This window comes from Lactuca virosa, chromosome 5 (assembly GCF_052849685.1).
Source record: "Lactuca virosa cultivar CGN04683 chromosome 5, Lactuca_virosa_CGN04683_v6, whole genome shotgun sequence".
Taxonomy (NCBI): Eukaryota; Viridiplantae; Streptophyta; class Magnoliopsida; order Asterales; family Asteraceae; genus Lactuca; species Lactuca virosa.
In genome coordinates this window covers 6,602,355-6,624,714 of record NC_136430.1, presented here as the reverse complement: position 1 = coordinate 6,624,714, position 22,360 = coordinate 6,602,355, and the positions used below count along the sequence as shown (strand labels likewise).

General features: G+C 36.3%; 1 protein-coding gene across 1 annotated transcript; it reads left to right on the top strand.

Annotated features, from left to right (window-relative positions):
• The first annotated feature begins 18,165 nt into the window (after window positions 1–18,165).
• On the top strand, window positions 18,166–20,563 carry LOC145115218 (uncharacterized). The gene is made up of 2 exons (XM_079051462.1): window positions 18,166–20,182; window positions 20,278–20,563. Exons 1-2 carry the CDS (start codon window positions 18,320–18,322, stop codon window positions 20,377–20,379), a joined length of 1,965 nt encoding a protein of 654 aa, XP_078907588.1. The 5' UTR covers window positions 18,166–18,319; the 3' UTR covers window positions 20,380–20,563.
• Window positions 20,564–22,360: the final 1,797 nt, after the last annotated feature.

The window sequence follows — 22,360 nt, the reverse complement described above, 5'->3', positions numbered from 1 at the left end:
ATCTGAAAGGCTCTCGCCTTCAGCTTTGGTGGAAGATTGGGCTTTGCTGCATCTTTTTCTTCGGACAGTCTTTCAAAATGTGCCCTTCCTCGTTACATCCAAAGCATACCCTCTTATTGGACGGACACTCATTGGCATAATGCCCAGTCTTTCCACATTTGTAGCAAGTCACCTCCTCACTACATTTCCCAGAGTGCTTTTTCTTGCACTTTTCACACCATTTCACTTCACCTCCTCTTCTTCCTCCAAACTTCTTAGACTTTGAAAATTTTCTTTTCTTGTTGGAACCTGAAGTTCCTTCAAACTTTCTCTTTTCGCCAACTTCTTCCCTCTCCAGACCCTTCTCTCTGATCTGGGTCTCAACATTCTTAGCAGCCCAGATGGCGGCTTTCAAAGTTGTTACTTGCTTGACCATCGGACCAAAGTCCGCTGGTAATCCGTGGGCAAACTTGTTGACCTTGGAGAGTTCAGTCGGAACTAGATAAGGAACAAGCTTTTCAGTTGTACCAGAAAATCCTCCCAAGACATCTTACTAGCTTCTCCCTTAGGCATCGAATCAGCTATTAGCTTCCACCAGCTCAATACTCTATATTTTAACAGAGGAATCGCGAGAGCGGTTTTCTGTCTGTTGCTGCATTCGCAACTTTCAAACATTGTCTCCATTTCGGAGATCTAATTCATGACTTCCACCGGTGTCGGGCTTCCAGATAGACACGGTGGTTTGGATGCCATGAAATCTTTGTATTTGCATCCACGTCCATCACCTCCTCCATCCTGGTTGTTTCGTCTAACTATCGGTGGGTTGGCTTGACCAACAGTCCCACTGTAGTTCCCTCCTTCTGATTGCCCTTCATTCAATTCGGGCTGTTCAACAGGTATCGTAGTTTCTTCCCTATTTTGTTGTAGTAATCGCCTTGTCTCCTCCATTTGGCGATCCAACATCATCTGCATCATTGCTTGTACCCCGGCCATCGTTATTGGCTCAGGTGCAGCTCCTGCAACAGGTACTTGCTCAAGTACCGAGGGTTGTGGCTGTTGATTCCTGTTTCCGTTTGCGTTTCCAACTCCACTTCGTGTTCTTGCCATTTTTGATCTATACACCGAATAATGTGAATTTAGATCTTTATTCATGATCGATATTTAGATTCTTCTAATCACTCCGAAACGTTTATATGCTAGTTCTAATATCGTAGTCGTACGCTTAGAATCCTAAACACATAAAGTTTCCAGATCCGGTCGGCAACAGACTATAGATCCGAACAAATAACATCATATATGGCAAACATATAACATTTAGCACATAAAAGTATTTTAGGCATCTTTCCTAAAATATACTAATGCTCGTGTCTAAAATATGATAGACACTCATCTCACAATCATCACTTAGCATTCTAAGTTTAAGTCTAGAAATCCTACAAATTCCTAGTTCCCTTAAACTGATGCTCTGATACCAACTGTGACATCCCCAAATTCACGGCCAGAAAAGACCAGTTTAATTTATGCTTTTAAAATAATTTCAGAGTAATCCTCTGATTAAAAGAGTTGCGGAATTTGTTCCCAAAACGAAATATGATAAAATAAGATTTACCAAAGCATTTCTTAAAGAAATGTATTTTCATTATATAACAAAACTCGGGATGTCATGTTCTGATACAGACCAAAAGCATAAACGGCACATTATAAGCCTTACAACAGTTATATACACTACATGCCTATAATCAAAATATATTGATAAGTTGTTCAACTTATGCTCTCGCGCCACTAGCTGTAATACAAAGAAAACTGAGTGGGTCAAACTTGGGAGCCTGGTGAGCATATAGGGTTTTCAACCCACAATAAATAAATTTATTAATTTCATCAAACAACAATAACCCGATTACCCATGCCCGTTATCCTCACTTTACATCCCTAAAACAACTATCACAAGGGACCTACTCTAAGGATTTTCATTGGGGAGAAAACACTGCTTTGGGGGTTTCCCAGCAATTTATGTCAAATAAGGCAACCATGTGGGGGATGGAGTACAGCAAATGAACACCCAAGTTCATTAACACCTACAGGTTGCGAGCCTGCCAACGTTCCACAAGACTATCTAGAAAAGTCTGTGGTCGTCATCCATACTCCGCTAGATGACTGGATCACAATAACATCGAGGCCTCTCATCGTTTTATTTCATCACACATCAACTATCTACCCATGTTATACCCAACATATTTGTAGATAAAAATACATATACAGTTTAAAAACCTGTATAAATCATTCATTCATCATCCATCTCAAATAACTAAGCAATATATATTCACATAGCACGTATTTTATATAAAATACTTCATATCTATGTGTAAGATGAAAGTGACTATACACTCACTTGATTTAACGATAATCGGGCAGCACGTCATTTCCTAAAACGACCGTTTCCAATAAAACTGGGGGCTTTAATGAAAAACCGGGCCCTGCGAGGGTGGATCTTCAAAACCGAAAAGATAAATTTTTCCGGGTCTTCGGGCACTTCGGGACGTATTTCGGGTGTTGGAAATGATACCGAGGCTTCGGGGGAAGTCGAGATAGTAAAAATATTGAATTTAGGGTGAAAAGTGGCAATTTTCCAAAATTACCCGGGAGGATTCGCAACCCTTCTATTTATAGAGGAGAGCCTCGGATCCGAAGCAAGGGGGAAGAAGCACGTGGCAGCTGCTGCGAGGCTCGGACGCAAGGTGGCTCGGATGCGAAGCGAACAGGTGGCTGGTGCGAGGGTGAGACACGAATACGAGGAGTGGGAGGCTCGTCGGAAGCTCGTAGGCGAGGCGTGGCTCGCTTCGGACACGCCACGTATACGACACGCGTCTGATTTCTACCGGACCATGCTTCGGACACGTCATCAGATCAGACACGGGGCAGCAGCGAAGCGAGGGTGACGTGGCCGAACACCAGCCATGCGAAATTCCTCGGTTTTAGCATTTTTCTCGATTTTTGTGTCCCAAACTTCTAAAATCCATAACTTTCGCATACGGGCTCCGTTTTTGACGTTATTTATATGCACGCGTAGGTAAAGTTATGTTCTACAACTTTCGTTTAGACTCCGTCGACTAATTTTGACATTATTTTTAATATTATTATTTTTAACAGACCGGGACAGGAAAATCCGTTAAAAATTCATACCTTCTTCATCCGACGTCCGTTTTCGTCTGTGTTTTTACCGTTGTACTACTATTGACGAGACCTTCGATTCTCGTTTATGTTGTGTCGGCTAAAAATCACTCGATCTAAAATTCGAGTTTTTAGCTGTCTACTGCTAAGCTGAAACTTAGAAAAATCATAACTTCCTCATACGAAGTCAGATTTGGGCGTTCTTTTTATGCATACTCTCGGTTTAACGAACACTACGACTTTTATTTAGATCACCAAGGCTAAAAAGTAGTTTATCAAAAACTCACTTTTTACGTCATTCGGCACCGTGCCGGTTTTGTCGCGGAACTTCGACAAGTCATAACTTCTTCGTTATAACTCGGATTTCGGTATTCTTTATATATCCGGAATCCTTGTCACGACCACTACAACTTTCTTAATAGATATCGGCTTTATATAATATTTATTTTTGACACTTATTTTTATTCTTAATTAATTAATTCCGAATAATTAAGCATAAAACACATAATTCACATAATATTCACATAATTCCTCTTTATTTCTTCCAAATGAGTTACAAGGGTTGACCTAGAATATTACATCATCATTAATGCCTATCGTAGAAACATGGGTGTTACATATTCCCCTCCTACTACCATTATCGCATATAACATATCATACTGTCACATAGAACACATCAGGTAGTAGCAAACCTAGACAATTATCACAAAGACAATCATCTAAAGACATTCCTTGCTGGCGGGCCGACATTGTGGCCGTACACCCACCTTTACTGGAAGGTAACTCACCTCAATGTCGTGTAGTGTCTGCACTGTCCTCGGTATGGAAATCAACTCTTCTCGACTCCTCAATCCCTACATAACATCCTTTCTACATTACCATTTCATACCCATAGCCCCTACAAGGGTCAACTCAAGTCCAGGTCAAAGTCAAGGTCAAAACCTTAGTCAAAGTAAACTTTAGTCAAAGTCAACATCTGGTTGACTAGACTCGCCAAGTTGGTCCACCAACTCGTCGAGTCCCCACGTCCACAAAATGCTACAACCTCGTCCCTACTCGTCGATTCTAGCAAGAGCTCGACGAGTTCTCCTTCAATAAAACATCGGGACCTTCTTCAACTGACTCGCCGAGTTCATCCTTGAACTCGTCGAGTTCATCTTCATCTGTAAGAAGGTGTTTAGTCTATGACTCGCCGAGTTCTCCTTGAACTCGTCGAGTTCGTCTTCATGTGGTTGGGACATTGCCTTGAACTCGCCGAGTTCCTCCTTGAAATCGTCGAGTCCTTCGATCTTCAAGTCCATAACAACCCCAACAGGCTGAGTTTTCCTTCAACTCAACCAAAGACCATTTCCAGAAGACGTTTAGGGGAAACTGCGACTCGAATCGCCGAGTCACCTAAGCGACTCGCTGAGTCCCTCTTTGTCCAAAACTATACAGTCGATTTTAATCGGTCTTAATGTATCCAAACCATAGATCTGACCTCCTAGGGTCCATATTATACGTAAAGTTCCAATCTTGACGTCCATGCATGAGGTATTTGGCCCAAATGGCTCTAGAATGAAGTCTACAAGATGCATGGGGTGCTTATGGCAATAAAGTTGGCACCTTTATGCCATAAAAACCCCCAATGGTTCCAGATCTGAAGCTATACCCTCAATGAACCACAAAATTCCGAGTATGGCACCTCTAAGGTTAGAAAAGGTAGAAATGAACCCTTACTAGAAATCTAAGAGATAGATGGTCAAGGTTTCAGCTTTATACCTCAAGTGAGCTGGAAATGGGGCACAACCTCTGGATCTACTAGCTTCCACTCGAACTTCCAAGCTCCTTCTTCCTTCACAAGCTTCACAATCACCACAAGCACACAAAAATGGCTCAAGAACACTCAAACAAGGTTAGGGTTTCGATTTAGGGTTTCTCTGAGTTGGGAGGGACGATGGAGGCTGGGTTGAGACAAGATAAGTTGTTTAAATAGGGTGCAAACCCTAGATATTAGGGTTTTGTCCAGACAGTCTGACTCGTCGAGTAGGTCACTTATCCTCCCGATCAAAAGTCGAGTCTACTCGACGAGTTGGGCCTCCAACTCGCTGAGTCCCAGTGCAAAACATGAAATTACTTGGATTTAAATACGTACCAGGAACCGGAAGTTACAACAAGGCTGGAAGGAAACGGGTTTGCAACCGACTATGCTGGACGTAACGAGAATTACGCTCGGCATACTCAGTCTTACCTCAAAACTCAACTTCTAAGGTTTTAATCATTAAGTCACTTTACCCCAACCTCAAATATGACTCTAAAATATATCCTAATCCATAAAGTCTCTGACTTTATGCCTTTTCATGGCTAAAGAGAGCTTAATCCCAAATCCGTAACTTCTAACATCACCAAAAACTCCATAACTCATGCATGTATGAAAGGAAAGGACCAAGCTTGCATTTTTATGACATTATGCACCGTACAACGTCTGAAAGGACAACTCAAATGCTCTGGAGTATTCCATACTCACAAAGATCAAGGTTTTGAGACAAAATGAACATAAATCAAATCTTAAACAAGATCTAGCAAAACAAGCTCCAAGGTATGAACTTTATACCTTCAATAGGTCAACAATGAGATGTAGATTCTGGATCCAAAAGCTTGAATGCACCACCACTTCTTGAATGATCATCCTTCACTACCAAGAACACTAAAAATCACTCAAAAGCTTCAACTCTCACTCTCAAGGGCTAGGGCTTCGATTTTAGAGTTTAGAGTTTAGAGGAACGAAGGCTGGTCATAAGAAGGTCCAAGGGGGAAATAAGATGCTTAAATAGGGGACACAACCCTAAAAAATTTAGGGTTTAAGGGCAACACGCGTACGCCCGACGTACTCATGTGTACGCCCAGCGTACTCCATCTCCGTCGCGATCCACTTATGGTTTTACGCCTGGCGTACACTTCGTGTATGGCCCGCATAAGGACTAGATTTGCGAAACAATCTCATTTTTAGGTCAAAAGTGGAAATACCTGGAAACAGGTGTTACACACACTTATATATATATATATATATATATATATATATATATATATATATATATATATATATATATATATATATATATGATTTTTACTCCTCTACTTTGTAAAATGCTTTTTACACGCCTTTGTTTTTTTTAATATTACTTTGACCACTCTTAACTTTGAACTTTGTAAAATATCACTCTTTAATCAATTATCACTTCTAATACACAACAAAAACACGTAAAAACTTACGGCAAAACACGGTCTCAGTTACTAAATTGTTATAAGGATTAAAAAAGATGTATCATTGAATAGACCCTGCCAATTGATCGTTTTTTAGAGTAGTCCATTTAAAGAATCCAACTAACTTGATAACTATTTTGGACCATTTAACAAACACTTTGGTTAATTAATTCCTTATCTAAAATCTTCAAATGTGTGACCCTTTGGGTTCCATGTCATGCAGGCAATAAATAACAAATTTCATCTACTGTTAATTATATTAATTATAAGAAGTGAGTGGGGTCTAGAAATATATTATTACTACCCAAGTGACTAACAAGTTGTGACTATTATCATGAAAGTTATAAACTAACAACTAACCAAAAGGTATTGGCTTCTTAAAAAAAACTACCCAAGTGACGAGAGTTAACCAATTCAACCGATCATTAATTTTGAGTGGCCATGCATATATCCTTTCCATGTATGTATAAGTTGAACACACGTCATTATTGTTATGTTCAATCCTCACTTTCTTGATATCTAATTGGATTGAACAAACTAAAAATCTCTATATATCCAAGCATGCATGCATGCATTTTTTTCAGTCTTATTCTATCAATGGGCCTAAAGACATCATCACTCTTCCCGTACAAGCCTCACTACGTGATATTACCATACAATCAATGAGTATTTTCCAATCAGTTATGACGTGATTATATATTGCATCAAAGCAAAAGACTCACACATAGTACATTCATGTTCATTATATGTCAAAAAAAAAAAACAAAACAAAAAGGATGTAATATACATAAGAAACACAATGTACTCATATGTATATGTGAGATCATTATCAACCGTATAATCTCTCTCTCTCTCTCTCTCTCTCTCTCTCTCTCTCTCTCTCTCTCTCTCTCTCTCTCTATATATATATATATATATATATATATATATATATATATATATATATATATATATATATATATATATATATATATATATATATATATATATATATATATATATATATATATATATATATATATATATATATATATATATATACACACTAGTCTCAATTGTATTATTTTATCCAAGTCCAAAGTAATACTTGACCTTGGATATTTTAAGAATCATAATTTAGGGTTATCATTATGTACTACATAATGACGCATAATGAAACGGATGAAAAATTCCTTATCTTAATCATAACCCAATGTCTTACAAAAACTATTGACTTGATGATGTAGTGTTGGTAGGTGTATCAACATCACCTTAAAATCCGTCTTCCATTCCCTAACATATGATTGTCAACGGTAAAACCTTAAATCAATATGCTAAACCGTTGTTTAGTTTGTATGTTGCTAGAAAAGGTGGCATGTTAGGAATGGGTTCTCGATGCGGATTGGAGAGATGGAGGTTGATGATGTGTTGAAAGTCACGTGAACAAAAACTCAGTATTGTAAAAATCCCGATTAGGTGTTGATTAATCTCTAATTAGTCCCTAGACGCTACTCGGTCAAGTAGAAGACGCTAAACAATTAATCTCTGTCTAGACAGTGGGTGAAGCTATAGAAGCTAACAAAATTTTAACATTTTGAAGAAGAGAAATTAAATTGTCTCCTATCTTTTATGCCTACAAATATTCCTACCCATTAAAATTATGACATGTGTCATCATTCCATATTTACTTAACTATCTCATTAAGAGTATATTAGAAATATATCAATTAAAATTAAATTGAATGGTGGAATGATGACACGTGTCATAATATTAGTGGGTAGAAATATTTGTAGGCATAAAAAGTAGGAAGCAATTTAATTTCTCTTTGAAGAAATGTGTCTTAATAGAAACTATTTGAGAAATGATTTGTATTGTATTAATCATATTAATTGATTTTGTTATGCTATTAATGATATTTATGAACTTTTTTTTATGATAAGTCATATTTAATTTTTTTTAAATTTAACGAATTATATATATATATATATATATATATATATATATATATATATATATATATATATATTAAGTCCAAAGGATCTTAATAACAGTAAATTTTTTGATTTTAGGTTTTTGCTACAAATGTTTGGTGCATTTGACATTTTTTGTCCCTAAAATCAAAACTTTTACATTTTTATGTTTTGATTAAGTTTTTATGACTTTAGGTTTTTGCCACAAATCTTTAGTGACTTTGGCACTTTTAGTCCTTACAGTCAAAAGTTTTACATTTTGGTGTTTTTGCCACAAAGCTTTAATGAATTTGACACTTTTCGTCCTTGTAGTCAAAACTTTTACATTTTGATTAAAAAACACAAAAAACTTCTTTTAGAATTTTGCCACTATATTTACCCAACTTTGACAACTTTAAAAAGCGGCGGAGCCGCGTGTCATTTTCTAGTTATAATTAAAAGTCATAAAAGTAAGTAGTTAAGCTTGCATGGTCTTTCAATTTTTGATGAATGAATGCTTGAAGTGCAAATAACATCAACAATATATGGTACAATGTAGGTAGAATCGTTACTTCATAAATGTTATTTTACAGTCCATGCACGGACTTGGAGCTAAATTTATTCTTTGCTAGTTGGTTATCGGTATAATTATAATTGTGTACTAGAGAAAGTGGCATACTTTGAATTATCAAATGTGACTTTTAATACTTGCTTACGGGGTGTGGGTGGGGTGAATAAGGCAGGCAAGGAGGAATAACACCCAAACCAAACCATCTTTCACCTGATCGAGCGAGAAATTCATTGAACAAAACTTAAAACCCAAAAGGAACATTCACCAATCACCAAGAATTGATTCTTCAAAATTTTCCACTAGCAACACAAGAATTTCACATTTATTTTCTAGAAGGAACTTTGAATGACTCTTAAATGATCTAAGATCTACATAAATATTCTCAAAGATGATGTATCCCTATCTACGTAACAATTATCTTTACAAGAAAACTTTACACCAAGAATTATCTTTACATATAATATGATGCCGTGTTCTTAAAACACTTGTGACTCAGCCAATGCTTCTAAGTAACTAATTAAGACATTTGATGTTTTTGTTATAAATTAAATGTAGCTAGATTTGGTCCTTTGGAACTTATTAAAATCAATATTTATAAACCAGCTTATTTTCTTAATTTGTCCAAAATAGCAATATCCATAAAAACCAATGTTACCTTCGTTCCATGGTTAGAAATCATTTTGCATGATATGCAAGAATTTCAGCATATATATATATATATATATATATATATATATATATATATATATATATATATATATATATATATATATATATATATATATATATATTCTGGTTGTACGAACCGTCTGGATCGTTTCAAGGTATATGAAGAAAATGTATATATTTAGATTATTTGGCCAAATGATATTTTACATTTCCAAATTAAATTAACTTAAAAATAAATTATCAGTACATGGTTACCGAGAAGGAAAAATAAAATAAACATATTGTATTTTAATTATCAACGATTAATTTATATATTTTTAATGATTAATTTATATGATTTGTAACAAGCCATTTTAAATACACCTGTAGTCAATAACATTTATACCATCTACATATATAAATATATTTTTGTAGTTTTATATGACCATTTGTAATGATTGATTACTATACGCGCGTGCTACTAAATTGACACCTTTTGTCACACCCCCGAACCAGACGGCGGAAACGTCTGAGGGCTCGTGTGATTTAAATTGAAATATCATCACAACGAATATACATGAAACATAACATAAATATCACCATGCATTAATACATTACAACTGACCTTGTTCACATCAAGTACATTGTTTACATTACAACATCACAGAACATAAATTGTTTAACGATTGACATTGCACAAAAGAAATTTCAGAAACACGCCTGATGATTCTTCATTCTAACGGTTACCTGAGAATACAAGTTATTTTGAAAACGGTCAACATATATAATGTTGGTGAGTTCATAAGCATGTTTGATATAAAAAAATTAGTTTGTATTGTTTGTAAAACCTAGAAAATCCGATATTTTCTGTACAAAAACTGTTTACAAAAAAATGATGTGATGATCCCATAAGTGTATATGTATGTGATTTCAAAACATGTAAAAGTGAATGCCTTTCATAATTGTTCCTTGAATTGTAGTTGTTGTATGTGGAAGTGAATAATGTCGTTCCCTGGAAAACCCGATGTTTTCCAATTTAAATAGTGTGATAGTTTTGTATTATTGTATAATTCACTTTGCATCGTCACAGTGTATGAATATGATTTCCCATGAATACTTAGATGGTAATGGATCTTGTAACATCATGAAAATTCAAACCAAATTTTTCATTTTTAATTCATAACAACATATATTATCTTGTTCAACATCAAACATTCATTTAACAAAGTTTCCAAATCATCTCATAAAATCCAGGATCCACAGCAGCTCTTCCCAAAACATAGTATGTGTACAATCATGCTGACGCCTTCCCGCGATCCTCGCTGGTACTTGAAACACATATCACATAACACGGTAAGCATAAATGCTTAGTGAGTTCCCCCAAAATACCACGCACATACAACTAGCCACTCGAGGCTATAACTCTACGAGACCTTCCGGTCAATGTGTCTCAGGGGCCTTCCGGTCCCACTCTTGGAGTAGACCTTCCGGTCCTACTCTGTCGACCTTCCGGTCCATACTCTGTTGACCTTCCGGTCCATACCATACTGACCTTCCGGTCCATACCATGCTACTCATAACATACATAACATATACATATCACATAGAAACATATATCACATACTCGTCATAGCACATAAGACCTTCCGGTCACACATAATTACCACTCTAAGTAAGGTATGGTGAGAAAACTCACCTCGGGTAAATCTCGGAAAGTCTCGAACTCGAATCGCTGATCTAGCCTCCGCCTAATCACATAAAGTAATTATCTCTAATTAATACGGCTCTCAAAGGCTAGACTAGTCCCTCCCTATATTCTCTCAGAAGGGGAAAAGACCATTTTACCCCTCCAATGGTCCAATGTCCAAATGTTGACCAAACCCTAAAAGTCAACTCCAGTCAACGGTCCAACTTTGACTAGACTCATCGAGTGCACTCGGGTGACTCGGCGAGTCCATGCGTGTCCTATGAATCCTCTTAAGGCCCCACTCGACTCGTCGAGTTAGCCCTTCTCTCAACGGGTTACCACTGAACACAAATCGTGGTGCAACACGATCCGACTCGTCGAGTCCTCTCATGGACTCGGCGAGTTTCTACCATGAGAATGCTCAAACGACCTTTTGAGGTCAGATCTGTTTCTCTAACCTATAGATCTGACCTTCTAACACCCAAAAGTCACGTAAAGGTCTGAACTTTACGTTCATCCATCGCACATATAGCTCTTTTTGGTGAAATAGCTCTAAAAATGGAATCCTAAGCTCATCATCCTCATGTAACATCATAAAGCTTGGTTGTTGGGACACTCTGGACCTCCCAAGGTCCAGATCTAAAGTCTATTCCTCAAAGGGACTTCACAAACTCCATATTCCAACAAAAGAAAGGGTAAAGAAACCCTAGATTCCATAGATCTATTATATACACGAAAATAGGCATGGAATCATACCTCAAACAGAAGCCCTTGATGAAATGGAAGAAGTTCTGAGCCCCCTCTAAGCAGCCTAGCTTGAATCTTCCTTCCTTCCTTGCAAGAATACACTATGGTGGTGAAATTAGCCCTCTCTCTCTCTCTCTAAGCTTTCTGGATCACTAGGGTTTCTCAAGGGGGTATAAGTGGCCGCAATGAAGGCCATAAGGTCCCTTAAATGGGGGTAAGCCCAAAGATTTAGGGTTTCTGTCCACAGCGCGGACTCGTCGAGCCCACTAGCCGACTCGTCGAGTTCGTTCATTAATCATAGTCAGCAGTCGCGATCCTACTCGACGAGTCTAGGCATCAACTCGTCGAGTCCATCTCCTTGACTCAGAAATAAAACTCAATTATGATACCTGGAAATCCGGATGTTACAGATCTCTATGTGAGTCGTTATAACCATGCATAATAGTGACTAATTTGCCTGTCTTGGCATTTTTCCAAACGCCGGTTTTGATCAAGATTTTGTCACCCTAGACTGGCCGAGTCTAACTGTAGCGAACAGCTCAGGTGTGGGGGAGTCACCCCCGTATAGATCTATACACAAACTCTCGCTCTCCCTCCAGGAGACTCTGATTATAACTACAGGCTACGACCGACACTTATTGGTGCCACCCGTTATTTCTCACTTAATCCCAATGAAATTGAATAACATTGTTTTACAACCCGATTGATGTTTACGTGAATATGAAGTAAGCCTAACAGACACGAAAGAGGACAACGGTGGCCCACTAATCATGTATGTTATTATAGGTTGTCGAGTATGCTACGGACACGTTATAGCCCATTAAGCATATGATGAATGTTTAGGGCCATATTAGCAATGCAAATGGGCCACTAAGGCCCAATAGCATGTTAAAGCTGATAAAGTCCCACTGGGCATGTAATTGGGTCACCAAGGCCCAATAAACATGTTTTGATTATATTGGGCCCAATAATCGTATAATTGGGTCACGAAGGCCCAATAAGCACGAATAGGAAATATTGGGCCCAACCATTGAATCGTTTATCTGTTTGTCGTTATAAATTGTAGTATGGGATTTGGTTTACACTTAGTGTTTACTTTCGATGTTAAAATACTCAATGTTGGTTTATAACGATATTCTTAGTTTTTATAAAAATACCATTTTTAAACCTTCATGTTGTAAAAATTTATATCTTTGATCAAATTGTTTAGAAATTCACATATTTGGCCCAAAATGTTTATTTGACTATTTCAGTCCCTTTTTCATACAAAATTTACATTTTCAGCCCTTAATGGTGCAAAATGACGCTTTTAGTCCTTTTTGATAAAAAATGACATTTTAGTCCATTAGATTATTTAACTTGGCATTTTCGGCCCAAATAAAATCTTAAATTATAATTTCAGCCCAAAATACAACTTTTGACATTTTCAGCTCTTATTTGCTAGAAATTTTCATTTTTGGCCCATTTGTCGTAAGATTTACACTTTTGGCCCAAAATCTAAAAACTTTGCATTATTAGTCCAATTTAGCAAAAAGGGTCACTTTCAGCCCCTGAATTTAATTTATTCACGTTTTTTATTTATACTTTGATAAATTTACAATCTTAGCCCCAAGTTTCATCATTTTCGCAAATTTGGGCCAAAAATCGTTGGGGCCCAAATATATGCCCAATAAGCAAAAATTTATGTTTTTGGTCCCTTGAGAAGTATTATTTCCATAAAAATCATATTTTATATAGATATATACCATATTATCCTTGTAAAAACCGAAAATGTCATCTTTTAACCAAATCTTTGTTATTTTGCAAAAATGACACTTATAAAAAATCTTTGGCCTTGTTTTTCACTTCTTGAACATAAAGACTCTTAGATCTTTGAAGTATGTTGTTTATTATGTTTTTGTTTATGTATCCTTCACACTTTAGCCATAGATCTCGAGATATAACAAATAATATCACATTTTCACAACACAAACCAAAGAAATCACATATAACATGCAAACACACATAGATCAACACATAACACTTGTATTCTCCCCCCAAAAACAAGTAAAACCGAAAACAAGGGGGTATGAACTCACCTTGGATTTGTTGTTTCGGTTTTTGAAGAATAGTAGAAGAAGAGGGTGTCGTTTTCGGCCTTAGCAAGCTTCTTGAAAAGACCTTCAAACTTTGATGAGTTCTAGGGAGTATGATCAAGAGATTAAGGTTGTAAGAAGAGTGAATGAGTGTAGAAAGAAATTATGTTTGTAAGATCTTACCACTAGTATATAACTTGAAGTGATTTTTGGCTGAAATCCTTCTTGAAGCTCTTATGATTCTCGAAAATTTGGATGAAGGAAGAAGAGTTGTTTTCCTTAAGAGTGTTTGAGAAAATTTTCAAGTGAGGTGTGTGTGTTTGTGTGTTCGGCCGAGAAGAAGAAAAAGGGGGAAGGGAGAGAGAGAGAGTGACATGATGTGCATGGAGGTATGTGACATTTTTATGGATATATGTTGTATATATTGCATGGATATCCCATTTATAAAAATGAGGTGGCAAGGTATTTAGTTAATTATTCATTTCTCTTTTTTTTTTACACCACATATGGGCCGAGAATGGGCTAAAAGGGAGAAGAAATGGATTTACTTGGGCCCATTCTTGGTTTTGCTCGAAAACATAAGGCCCAATAAGAAGGTTTTCAGCCCATTGGGCCTTTGGGATGGTTCACGGCCCAATTAGCTTAAAAGAATGGGTTCTATGGCCCTTTGAGGTTTATTGGATCGATTATGGCCCAACAAGGCCCATTAAGGGTAAACCAATCCCTTTTAGGCTCATTATGGCCCAACATGTTAGGTTTCATGAAAGTGGGTCCAATTAGAGCCCATTCAAGGGTTTTAAGCCCATGATAGTCAAATTGGAAGTTTATTGGTCCATTAGGCCCGATAAGGAACTCCTAGTCCATATTGGACTTACACCAGAATTTTTAGGGTTTCCAATCTTTTGTTGACCATTTGAAGTGTTTGTATAGGGTTTTTGGTGAAATTTGTTGTAATTGAATAAACACCAAGCATGCTTTCAAAATTTTGGTTACAATTGCTATCATCATTATAGTTCCAAGGATATAGAATTCCCTAGTTGTGACACCCTTTAGGCATGAGATAGACATATTTATCAAAAGTCAACTTATAATTAACTACTTATAATCAAATTTTTCAGAAAACAATGAAATTTGAACCAATAAAATAATTGAATAATTAAGTAGGGTGTTTATATGGTAAAATGAGGTGTCTTTTTAGTCAACCCTTAATATGCATTACTAATTCACTTTGTAATAAGAAATTTTCAGAAAATTAAAAGTCAGGTAAATCTTACCGAACCCATTCCCAAAATATATAAAACGCAGACATAACTATTTATGAGTCGGGTTCCAGTATCCCAGGAACCATCGATTCCTATTTCAACTTTCAAGCGATTAGAAAGGGCAAATGTATAACCTTATCTATGACTAGAATGAATTTTCTGATAGAAAGTCAATACAAATTATCCTTTTATTTCTTTTCAATTCTCAATAAAAACAACTCAAGAACACGAATTGGAAGTGTGTTCTCTTCTCCCTACAATTCTTTCTCTCTCGAAAGCAATAAAAGGAGAGCACGACATGAAAGTTCCCTCATGTATTCCCCACACCCACAAAGAATGTAAACCGACAACCGTTCATATCACCTTTTTCGTCTCATCTAAAGGCTAAAGCACCTTTGATGTCGCACTCACACAAAAACTTTTCTACCTTGCATAAGGATGGTGCCCAAGACCACGACGTGGTGGGTCATTTAAGTCTCGCGATCCAAAACGCTCCGCTACGTCGTGGTGATGCTCCACCACGTCGTGGCCACCCCAATTAAGATTTATACATAAAAGTTCATTCATATTTGGACTGGATGTTACAATACACATTCGAGCAGAGAGGCAAATCCAATAAAAGAATAATAACCATCGTAACGACAACATCATGTAATTATCAATCAGTTCACAACTATAAGTTGTACAATATTGTACTGTAATGAATATCTTTTGGTAAACCTCCGATGAAGATTTTCTTGCAATTGTGCACAGAAGTTGATAAATTTAATCAAATTAAATCAATCGACATATTTAGAGAAAGAAGGCAACAGTCAACCGAATAGGGAATACGAACCCCACGCTTGCACCATCGCCTGAACGTGGATGTTCGCTCTTTGGTTATGATCCCATTTTTTAAAACCTGAAACTTTTCCAGGCAAAAGTAAACCTAGGGTTTCGACCAAAATATGTCGAAGAAATATTATGCTATGTTGTGTATGCATGTAAGGTAGAAGAATGTCGCTAATATTAAAATACACGATGAGCCCTTCATGTTACACTTGTATTACAATTAACGGGAGTAAACTTATTAAAAATCAAAAAATGGTCCAAGGAATTACAGTATTTTCTCTTTGACCCAACTATGCAAACTCGACCTCACTTGAATATCCTAAATATACAAGGTTTTTGTTATAACGACTAATATTGTCATTTTGGTCTATGTTAGAATTGTTTAATAAATATAATTTGAATCTCTATAGTAGGAGTCTAATGGTTAAAGTACGAAAATTCATAAAAGATGTCAACTTTCAAGTCCTGACGTGTCTAAAATATAATTAGTGTTCATCAATTCCCGGGTTGACATGGACTGCACAAATGGCGTGGTTTACCATTTTTTTACTAATTATGATTTGATTATTAAAGTTAACTTAAAAAACTTTCCATTTTGATTTCTTATGTACATCAAAATTCTTAAAAGAAACTTTTGATAATTGTTGCCACGTTTCATTGTAGAGAATTGGTAGCGTTTTATTGTAGAGAATTGGTAGCATGAAAGAAGTTGCTACAAACTCTTGGAAATCCAGTCCGTTTATGTTAATATATGGCACCAATGAAAAACCGTCAAAATCATTGAAGTTTATGTTCAAGAGACAGAATTTCTCTATTATACCTGTATAAGAGTGTTATAGAATTAATTTCTTCACAAATTCCTTTGAAAAATCAGTTTTGTATAAATTTGGCGACTTACCACTTGCAAAATCTTTAGAATATGAGTCTTTCATCGTCTATAGAACATCTTTAGTAAAAAAGCTTACACCAAAAACCAAGCTAAGTTTAGAATATATATGTATTTGTTGCAAGATAGTTGCATGTGGTGAGGTTTTTTGATAACCTAAATTTACCTCATTAAGGTTGTTCATTACGTTTAAAAGTTTTGTGAACAGTTTACGCTATCCTTTTTCCTTGGAATTAATTCACTAATTAACATAGTTTTGTAAAGACATTTTCATGAAATATATGTTGGAAAATAATTGTTTTGTAAACACAAGACCCCATTTTGGTATTTTTATGATCGACAATATCTTTAACAGTTGAACCCATTTAATAGCCAAAAACACTAATTAATTTTTACAAAATAACCAAAAATTAGCAATTTTCATAAAATAACCATCAAAATGGCTGATAATCTTAGATTTTTTTAGCTAATTTTTATGTATAATCTAGTAATTTGTATGAATTCTCAGTCAACACTGTCAGATTTCATTGTCAATCTTAACAAATTCATAGTTGAACCTAAGTATTTTTTTGGAAAAATATAATAATCACCGCCAAATAGCAGATGGATGTGGAGCAAATCGCAGATAGCCCCACCCCCATCTGCGATTTGGTGACAAATTTCTAAAAAAAATGCTTTTATAGAATACATTGAAATAGGAGATAACTGCACACTCAAAATAATAGATATCCTTCCAATTAACTGATAGTCTCACCCAAATCACAGATAGACTGAGCAAATAGTAGGTGAGGACTAGTCATTTGCGATTTGGATGACTATTTTGTGAAATTTCGTTTTTTTTTTAATTTTTTTTCTTGATATTTTTATAAAATCATTATGGTTTTTAGCTAAAATTCTAAAATTTTACACTTTCCTTTTAGGTTTTTTTACAGCTCCAAAGAATATTGTTACTGCTTTGACTTATCAATGAATTTCTTGAATTAGGGTAATCTTCCTCAAGTTGAAATTTGCCGACCTCCATATGACCATATGCACAAAAACATGGTGGACCAATATGATGCACGACATTAAAATGTTGTTTTAATAGGCATGTCCCCACCTCCAAATCAAAATAATTGGATTTCCAGCTTTCTTACAGTCAATTAATCATGTGTGTTTAGATATAAAGCAGCCTGTAAGTATATCTCTCTGTTTAGCACAAGAACCATTCAAATTTATTTGATATTACCATAATCTGAAGAAGAAAATAGATCTTCCGATTTCAACTTGAAATTTAGTTTTTTGACGAATCAAAATGGAAGTCGTGCCGTATACTGATCCGAAAGACAACTCAAACTCACCGCCATGGCAAGAAATGTTCAGATCAGCTTCCACCCACAAACCACCGCCATCATCACCACCACCACCACCACCACCAACTCCCCCGGAGCCACCGCAAGCCACAACCAACAGAGACGAGAAGGAGGAGGATTCTTCTTCACTCTCAGGTGACCCTCAGGTGCGTCTTGCACTATACATAGCCATGGCTCACGCCGGTTTCGGTTTTGCTTTCTTTATCTTCTACGGCGTTTATAGACTGCTCGAACAATATCTCCGGCCGATGCTCTGGGCTATTCTTTGTTCCATTCCCCTTAGAGGAATCCAACAAACCCTAGTTTCATTTTGGTCTGAGCCGTTGCAATTAGGGCTCACAGAAACCATACTCGCCATACCTGTATCTGTGTTCAGGGTATTTATAGGTGCCTTAGTTGAATTCAGAGATATCTTTTATAAAGTAATTCGTCGTAAACCGAAGAAACCACATCATATGAAACGAAAACGAAGTGGGTTTTCGATTGTGTTAAGATGGTTGTTATCTTTTTGGGTTTTTGTAATGGTGTACGAAGAATTGGGTGGTTTGGGTGCTATTACTCTATTAGGGATTGGGTTCATGTTCACTTCTAGCAATGTCGACTCCACCATGTCATTTGTTTCCTCTTTCCGGAGTCATAGTTTCAAGCGTAGCCCTTATTCCGCGATCTTTACAAAACCGATCCTAAACAGATTGAAAACATTAGTTGCAATTGGATTGATTGTTGGAATGATTGTGGGTTCTTTAACGATGGTTACCTTCTTTTCATATAAAGTTGGAATCGAAGGAAAAGACGCGGTTTTTTCGATTAAATCTCATATTGAAGAAAGCAATTACGCGGAAAAGATCGGATTGAAGAAATGGATAAACGAAAACGATGTTCCTGGAATGGTGGATCGATACACAAAGCAATTTTACGAAACTGTTTATGATCAGATTGATAGTTTAGCAGTGCAATATAACATGACAGAAATCGTTGAAGAAATGAAACAAATACTTTCCCCTCGGTTTACAAACATGTCAGCTCGAACAACCGCATTAATAACACCCAATCCGTACGCCGAAAAAATCATAAGTTTAAGAAAGCGCATTACTAATCGTGAATGGGCTGAGATTTACCCGGAACTTAACGACTTGTTCAAAGAAGTTGTAATCAGTAGAAATGATATAACCGAAAAGGCGAAAGCAATCGCGTTTCAGGGAAAAGACGTGGTTCTTCGTGTTTTCGCGAGCAGTAAATCGATTTTGGGTGGTAGCGGGAGGTTTTTCTTTGTGGTGGTGGAATCGATTGTGTCTGGGGCGGCTGAGCTTTTGAATTTTGCTTCTCAAATGATGGTTTTTATATGGGTTTTGTATTCACTTATAACCTCTGATTCGGGTGGTGTGACTGATCAGGTTATGAGTATGATCCCGGTGTCAAAGTCAGCCAGGACAAGGTGCGTTGAGGTTCTTGATAAAGCCATTTCTGGGGTTCTTCTGGCGACTGCTGAGATAGCTTTCTTTCAAGGCTGTTTGACTTGGCTTTTGTTTAGGCTGTTTGATATTCATTTCTTGTACATGTCCACGTTTCTTGCGTTTATCAGCCCATTTTTCCCGATTGTTCCGTATTTTATCTCAACCGTTCCTGCTGCGTTGCAATTGGCGCTCGAAGGTCGATACGTGATTGCTGTTTGTCTGTCCATCATTCATATGGTGCTTGTTGAATATGGTGCCAGTGAAATCCAAGAGGACATACCTGGTCACAGTGCTTATCTCACCGGGTTAAGCATCATTGGTGGAGTCGCATTGTTCCCATCTGCAGTCGAGGTCAAATTTTACTCACTTAGTTTACTTGAAAATAACCCTGTTTTTTTTTTTTTTTTTTTTTTTTTAACTTTTAACTTTTAAATTTAATTTAACAGGGAGCAATAATGGGACCATTGATAACGACAGTTGTAATAGCTCTCAAGAATCTGTATGTAGAGTTTGTTTTGGACGATCCAAGTAAACAAGAAAAAGACTGAACTGTCTTCTTTTCTTTTCTTTTCTTTTCTTTCTATATTACTTTATTGCCTATTGGTTGGTTGTAATTGTATGGATTTATGACACCCTCCCCTTTTTTGTTTATTCTTTCAAGATTTTGTACCATTGTATTGTATGTATATGCCTGTGTGTTTATGTATGTGAGTTAGTCTGTAATTACAGATCTGTAAAGATGTTTTGTTGTGCTTTTTTTTTTTGGGCTGTTCAATGTTCAACGTACTTGTACTTTGTACTTTATAAAGATGATTTGATGTGCTCTTGAAACGAGAAGCTTTTTTCCGAGTAGTTTGTGTTATACCCAATAAAAATATAAGCTTACACAATTAGCAAGTTTATAACTTGATTTAGGGGTCGGGTTACAGCAGACCGAATTAGAAGCTCTTACCGAGTTAACTTATGAGTTATGATTGAAATTTGCTATTTGATTTTGCATCTTATTGGTAATGCAAAATGACTATATTATCCTCAGACAATATTTTTTATAATAATTTTCTTTATGATTTACCATTTAATTTATAACATTATATTTTTTTATAAAAACATTCAACCTATAGTATAAAGTAAAGAAATTAAAGATTCACATCTTTTGTTTTGGACTGTTGGCTTGATGTACATAGGCAAAAACTATTGGCTTAATACATCCGGACATTATAAACTCATGCCTTTGAAAATCCGTAAAATACGATGGAATTCCAATCACACAGTCTACAAATGGGGACCGATATACTTCACTGTCACTTGTTTCAAATGTGCAAACAGTATCTCCAAAATCTCCGCTGCTGGCCTAAAGGTCCATATCTTACCCAAGTACTTTAAATGGATCCAATCAATCTCTTAATCAAAATCTCCCCTGCAGAACCTAAAAATCTGTGTTTCTCACGCTTTGATTCATCATTCAATAACACATCAATTCCACCACACTTTGCAACTGCTATAGCACAATTCTCATTCCCAATATCAAGTCCAACCACACTCATTCTAAATTCTCAAGAAAGTCACAAGTACAATCTTTGAAAAACAAACACTTACTATGATCTTTAACAACATCTAATTCATACAAACACACAATCAGTTCATAATCACACCACATCAACAACGAAGAAACTCATAAACATATTTTTGCTCATTTGGACCATAAATTCGTGTAACAAAATACACACAACAAATTTTTACTCATTTGGACCATAAACTCGTGCAACAAAATCACACCCCAGCAACAGCAAGAAACTCATGAACAACAGCAAAATTAGATGAAGAACAACACGACGAGCAACAAAATCGATGCAATAAAAACAGAAACAACATGGGAAATCTCATAACAGGAACAAAAATACGAGACATACAAACTTGAGTGGTGGTCAGAGGATGACGTCGGAGGAAGGTGGTTGGAGACTGTGGTGTCGGATCGATGGCAGAGATGAAGTGGGACAAAATTGGAATTGTGGGTTTTTGGTGCACTTTTGTCCCGGTCCTTAAATTTAAAGAGAAACCAAATCTTCACTTCCTCATGAACCGAATCAGTTTTTTGGACCGAGTCTAATAGTAAAAAAACAATATCAAACATGCCAAATTTGTTTTTTTTTTTTTTTTGACCGAGACCCCATTTGTACCCAATTAGAACTAGGGGTGTTGATCGGGTAAAATTTTCGGGTTTCGGATAGAACGGGTCGGGTAGTTCGGGTATTTCTTTAAAATAATAATATCCGATACCCGACCTATATTGTAATTCGGGTTTCGGGTATTCGGGTTTTAGGTCGGGTATTTTCAGGTATACCCGAAATTTACTTAAGTGTCACTTATTATTTTTTTTTAATTTTTTTTTTTTGCATTTCGGCTGCTTTAATAAAATATTGGGTAACAAAATATTACATACAATTAACAAGTACATGTACGATAACAATACAAGTCATTATAATATGTTATGTGATTTTTGCATTTCATTTCAAATTTTGATAATAAAAA

Bases quoted from the DNA above. Each gene is read 5' to 3' on its own strand.
- LOC145115218 (XM_079051462.1), top strand. From the start codon at position 18,320: ATGGAAGTCGTGCCGTATACTGATCCGAAAGACAACTCAAACTCACCG. The intron at 20,183-20,277 runs GTCAAATTTTAC...TTAATTTAACAG, and splicing joins TGTTCCCATCTGCAGTCGAG to GGAGCAATAATGGGACCATT.